At 32.8% G+C, this 6,263-nt stretch overlaps 1 protein-coding gene across 1 annotated transcript; it reads right to left on the reverse strand.

Moving 5' to 3' along the window:
- Nucleotides 1-1,642: 1,642 nt before the first annotated feature.
- LOC134848621 (neuronal acetylcholine receptor subunit alpha-7-like) lies at nucleotides 1,643-4,010 on the reverse strand. Its single transcript, XM_063866140.1, has 3 exons — nucleotides 3,970-4,010; nucleotides 2,443-3,248; nucleotides 1,643-2,196 (listed from the first exon to the last, which is right to left on the reverse strand). Exons 2-3 carry the CDS (start codon nucleotides 3,044-3,046, stop codon nucleotides 1,643-1,645), a joined length of 1,158 nt encoding a protein of 385 aa, XP_063722210.1. The 5' UTR covers nucleotides 3,047-3,248; nucleotides 3,970-4,010.
- Between the last annotated feature and the right edge of the window lie 2,253 nt (nucleotides 4,011-6,263).

Consider the following 6,263-nt stretch of genomic DNA (forward strand, 5'->3'; position numbering starts at 1 on the left):
AACATCACGTTACTTGCTTTACCAAAGTCGGAACAATAGGAACAGCTACATTAGAGTGTCTAGACATATAATTCAAGCAAAAAAAATTTGGGAACAGATCCTATTCGTCATAAGTCAATCTGCAAAATTCAACTATCTTGATTGATTTTGAGTTAAAAGTCAGACTGCAGCGTGCAATATCAAAATGCAAGCGGTTATTTTTAAAGAACTTTGTAATTACGCTTAAGCTTATTTGCGGACGTGGACCGCTCAAAAAAACCACTGATTACCAAAGGTATTCAAAACGAAATAAAACTTATTACTTCCTTGACATTGCTTTTTGTTTTGAGTTTCGAAGAAAGTGAGGAATATAGGGATTGCCAAGCGAGTGCGCTTGCAGTAGACTAAACGTGGATGAATGGCTCGCATAATACTATAATTTACACAAATGATTCATGCGTGGCAAACTATCTGGACACGTTATAGCTCCTGTTCCATGTTGAATTGAGGCGAACCTTTTGGTCTTCTTAATTCCATACACAATTTAATCTGTAATCTGTAAATTTTGATTTTATCACCCTAAATCTTAGCTTGTCAATATTTCGTTTAATTATTCGAGGCCAATTTATGGGGAAGCGAAACATTCAGGGCTTTGTTTTAAGTTTAATTTTTTTAAAATACGAATTTAGTTTTTACCTATGTATAAGAAATCAAGGTAACAGTTAGGTTTGATTGAAAGGAAGTAGATCAAATACACTCTGTCTATTATATAGTTTTTATACAATACTTCGGAATTATTGAGGTTTTTGATTGGTGATGAATGAAATTCAAAAACGGTTGAAATTAGGAGGAAAGTTTAATCACTACTGAAGTACAAGAAAACACAGCCAAAATTATCGAATTATATTTTCGTTTACTAGATATTTTTTGTTACCAGATGCAGCTTACCAGAAAGCTGCATCTAGGAGTTTTCGGTAACCTTGAAAAATTTTTCATAGAGTTTTTTGAGTTTTAATGATATCCAGTTGCAGTGCAAGCTACAAAAATCTACCAACACGGGTTACTTATTCAAATTATTTTTGCAAAGTTCTGTTATAATTTTGAAACTTGGAAAAAGCTGAATTTCATCATTTCATTAGATTACAATAAACAAAATAAAATTTTGATGATATTATATTCTTTTAAACGATATTGAACAAAAAAATTTAAATTGATATTTTGAAAACAATATTTCCAATCGTCTGCATAGAAAACCCAGAGAGACGAAGTTATCCGGATCATGTTTCTCTAATAATCAGCCAGCTTTAAATTTTTTTTTGAAATCAGGTCATAGTCCTTTCTACTTTTTCCCAATTTAAGTGATACATACAAAATTTTACTTTATGTATCGCTTAAATTCTGGCGTGAATGCAAACTCACAACATGAAAAGCCAATTAATTGATGACAATTTTGAAATGCATACTTTAAACAGAAATGATTGTCAAAAATAATACAAAAATAGGAGGATAATTGACAAGGTCCAATACCGAAGGGTATTCTTAACAAGATCCCATAATTTGAGCACATCAACCGGGGAAAACAACGGGAGTTTTTTTCAGAGATTTTCGCTAAAATGAGATTGTACGTTTTATATTTACAGTTGAATTAGCAACCAAGATAATTTCAAAGACTTATCGATAAGAAAAAGGTAACAGAGTATATGGTCACTCCCAGAAGGTATATGAACCCAATAACCGTGTCAACTTTTCTCAATCGTGTCATTTTCTTCTGAGTTGTGTTTGAGCAAACACGATCTGCAAGCTCATTTAATGCCCTATCTGTGAATGGTGCTTTGAACCCTGGAATTTTGTCTTCATCTTTGCTGTTTTTGCTGAGCTGGACAAAATTAACAGAGATTGTTGCCAAAACCATTGACATGCACGACAAAATAATGCTTGAGAGAATGTATGTGAATAATCTGGGAAACGTTTTTGATGTCATTGGCATGAAATCTGTAAAAATTGTCAAGTTGACACAAAGCGATAGTGTAACCGTTACACCATAGCTGAGTTTCTCGCCAATTTCTCCAGGAATGAAGAAAGTGAGGGAACTGATTCCCAGAAGTAAAACTGTGGGAATTACTAAATTGATCACGAAGTATGTTGGGAGGCGTTTGAAGGTCACAGTTATTACTGCGTCACTGAATGATTCCGTAGTTCGCTCTCGACACGAAGTTTCTAAGATTAAAGATTATTTGTTAAATCAATAACACAAAATATAGACACCTATTTCAACAAATTGATTTATTTGATACCTTGAAATCTCAACGGAGTGAAAACTAGCAAAAAAATGAAAATTGCTCTTTAAATAGATTCACAGTTTGATAATCTCTGCAATTCTCTAACTGTTCTTTAAAATTTGGTAGTATCAAAAGGTATTCGTTGTTTCAGTATCCTTGCCATTAGAAAAAAAATCAGACAAACCTTGCAAGACCCATAGACTATCAGGTATATATTCACTCAAGTTCAGTTCATCTTTACAATACATTTTCAATTCGTCCTTGTAGTACTGCCAGGATCCAACCGCGATTTCACAAGATTGTGAATCAAATGGAAAATTCGTCACATCCATCGAGCAAGAAGTTTCCATGTTAACTGGCTGAGACCAAAATACGTGACCAGAAGCTTTTACCGTTAGAGGCACAATATCACCAAATTTATTGTAATCAAAGTTACCAATTTCATTATACGGAAGAACGTCAGGAATCCATATTTGATTTTGAAAGACCCGGATCTGCTCAATTCCAGAATAATTTGCTGGATTCCACTCCAAGAATTCATCGTGCCAAATTAAAAACTGAAAAATCAACAATTCTATCGACTGTTCTTTTGAGTTAAAGCCAACAAGTTGATAAAGATAGGCGTCATACAGCACAGAGGTAACAGTGGTTCGTTTGCGAACAGGACGATTTAACCGATCATAATTCCATAACAGGTCATGCCTGATACTGGTCGCAGGCTGGCGGTTGTCATCAGTCAAGCATAAAACACTATAATAAAAAATACTTAAAAAAGAAAAATTTTTCATAATTCTGATGAGGCAAGTTTGGTAGTAGAAATTTGACGTTCATCAAATGTAACACTTTTTCAGTTTGAAAAAAAATTTGCCAAAAGTGTTCAAGGATAACTCAACTAGCTTATAACAGTTTTTTTAATGATTGAAACAAATCATTCAATCCAATTCTAAAGACGCGCAGACTGTTTCGACCACATTTATTTCCATTTTTGTCCTTTTTTTGTTTAATGACGTTCAGAATTTGAGGTAAAAGAATTGAGTCACGAAATAGTATGCGCTAAAAAACTTTAAAAAAACACTTGAAATGTTTGTTGTCCTCTTAGTGAACCAATTTTTTTCGTCACTTTTTACTACTTTTCTGCTGAGCAGACAAAAACAATTATATTAACACTTTTTTCTGATATTGAGACACTTTTTTTTTGAAAAAACTATTTTCGAAATTTAAATATTAACTATTAAGGCAGTAGTATGACAACACAATTCATCACTAAAATTTTGCGCACAGGAACTTTGAATTGTGCGGAAAAAACAAAATCTACACTATCGCTATTTAGTGATCGAAACAAATATGTTGGATAATAGTGGCCATAATATCTATATTCATTAAAATGTATGTATGCTTATTCGGTATACGAGATACAGTTTTGTTAAAACTTGAAAACTCAACGAGGGCCATTATCCAGCTCAGCTGAATGTGCAAAATGTGGTTGTTCGATCAATAAATTATACATACGAGACGAAATTTTCTGAAATCGCACAAATTTAACGCAACTAAAATTTCAGCTCAGTCGAACATGCAAATTTTGGTTGTTCGATCAAAAATTTATACTTTAGGAAGCAAAAAATTTATCAATTGCTAAAAAATCAGTACCACTAAAATTTCAGCTCAGCAGAACATGCAAAATTTGGTTGTTCAATCAAAACATAGTACGAACGTCATTGAACAAAATCAGCAGCAGAAACAAACTCAACAAATAATCCTTTCGGCATATAACTGTTGAGATTAGCTTTAAGTCCTTTCACCTGGCCATGTCTTTCACTTACTTCGAAAAAAACTATAAAAAAAAACAAAAGATAATCATTTTATTTTCCTAGCTTAGATATTGGTTACAGGTTTTAAAAAAATTTGCCGTATAACTACTTAGGAAAAAAACCACATGAGCACGTTTTCATAATTATACTTCCTCAAAAAACTATCATAAACAGGCTAAACGTTTCCCTGCTAAACGCTTCCCTATTTGCTGTAGGCTCCTCAAAACAAGAAATAATTCAGCGCAGGAAAATTGTCTTTTTTGATACAGGTTTTGATGGCTGAAACTTTTTTTCAGATCTTCAAAACTAGTTATCAAGACTGACAAGAAAAAAGGTCTCACTAAACTCACACCTTGTAACAACAACAGATTTTTTTTCACAACACAAAGTTTTAGACGCATAAAATACACAAAATTTCTAATCTAAACTAGAACTAGGTTTCAAGCTATATCTTACCAAAAAATAGACTACTGGAACCTGATCTAAACTACATTTTATGATTGGATAATTTAGATATTTTACCAATGTAAAGTATTTAATATTAACCAATCATGATCCATCTAACTAACAACCCACTTATTTGTAAGTGCTGAAGTTACTTGTAATTTCAGCACCAGAGAGATTTGAATTTAACTTAGAAATTAGTTGGACTCTCCCGAGCACTTCAGCAACCGCAATAAACCAGTATACCCTAGATCTATTGAGCCTAGCAGAGACTAGTTAAACAACCTGAGACTAGATAGTATAAGAGTAAGATTAGGATCGGTATTAGACTAAGAAGTTGCACGAATCTATCCGGCCGAAAATAAGATAGCGTGACGAGCAGACGGTGTACCCTATCCGAAATTACTCTATGAGTTAACCAACTCGGTCCTAACTCATCTGGTGCGACCATAAGTCTCGAACAAGACCTTAATAGCTTAGAATTAACCAAAATAGATTAGAAATTAGACAAAAACATTTACAAAATGTTATACGACAATAATTTAATCGAAATGTCTCTACGACTCAATAGATCAGAGCCAATATTCCGAACCATAACAGAACTACCCGGAATTGGAAGAAGACCTCGAACCAGAGACGACATACGACAAAGTAGAAACTTGCCATATAGCTATATGATAGTTAGGCAAAAACCAGAACAAACTTTTATATTTAGAATACTACTGGCAATGAATTTAGATTTTCATTTGCAAACATAAAACCTTGAAGTTAACCTTCAAAATCATTTCAGGCGCTAAACAAAATTATTAATATACAATAACGATTGATAAAAAGATCTAAGATCGTTTTCCTAAAATTCTGCAGTAATATACAAAACATGTTTGAAAAATATTTATTGAAAAATAAAAAATAAAAATTAGTAGCATGACAATAAATGGTTAGTAATCATACATCATCCTGTTGTTCCAGCTCCATCATCTAAAACATAACAGCAATCATAAACCCACTAATATCATCAAAACACTAAATCTTTCCTTTACACACATTTAAAAATTTATTAAAACTTAAATTCACTTAATTTTAAAACCAGATCATCAAGGCTTATCCTTGGATCTTAAATCATTTTCTACTTAATTAAATTTCAAATTTGATCATCAAGGCTTATCCTTGGATCAAACAGAACAACTTTGTTCTCCCCCACCCACTTAATTAGTGTCTAACGACCTCAAACGTCGATTCACTACCCAACCCTTTCTAAAGACCCAAGACTAATAGAAATTTTTAAACAAAACTAATCATTCAAATTAGGATAAACAGTGAAGAACTTCGGTTATTCATCCTTCACTTGACCCCCCTCTTACCAGACCCAGGATAAATCTTAGACTTAGTAAGTTTAAAATAGTATCTAACGAACTACTCGCGTTCTAATTATACCTGAACCTTGTGGATCGATTTACTATTCTCCAACCCTTGAACACAATCACTACCCCTAAGTAAGATTAAGTAAGTTAACACCTTAACTTATACTAGCCACGAGAAAGTAAAAAATCATTCTTCGGAATCGATATACTTTTCTCTCCAACCCTGAACAAATAGACCCAGGTTAAGCTAACCAAAAAATCGTAAGAACTAACAGTTTAGGAAAATAGAAATCATTTAACAACCTTTTGCATCCGTCATCCTAAACCTTATGTCATTTAAAAACCTAGGAAATAAACAAACAATCGTTTTACACAATTGTGAAATAGATAAC

The sequence above is a fragment of the Symsagittifera roscoffensis genome, chromosome 6 (assembly GCF_963678635.1).
Source record: "Symsagittifera roscoffensis chromosome 6, txSymRosc1.1, whole genome shotgun sequence".
Taxonomy (NCBI): domain Eukaryota; kingdom Metazoa; phylum Xenacoelomorpha; order Acoela; family Convolutidae; genus Symsagittifera; species Symsagittifera roscoffensis.

Coding starts and splice junctions, on each gene's coding strand:
- LOC134848621 (XM_063866140.1), bottom strand. CDS start 3,046: ATGAAAAATTTTTCTTTTTTAAGTATTTTTTATTATAGTGTTTTATGC. Junction 2,197..2,442: donor TAGTCTATGGGTCTTGCAAG/GTTTGTCTGATT, acceptor CTTTAATCTTAG/AAACTTCGTGTCGAGAGCGA.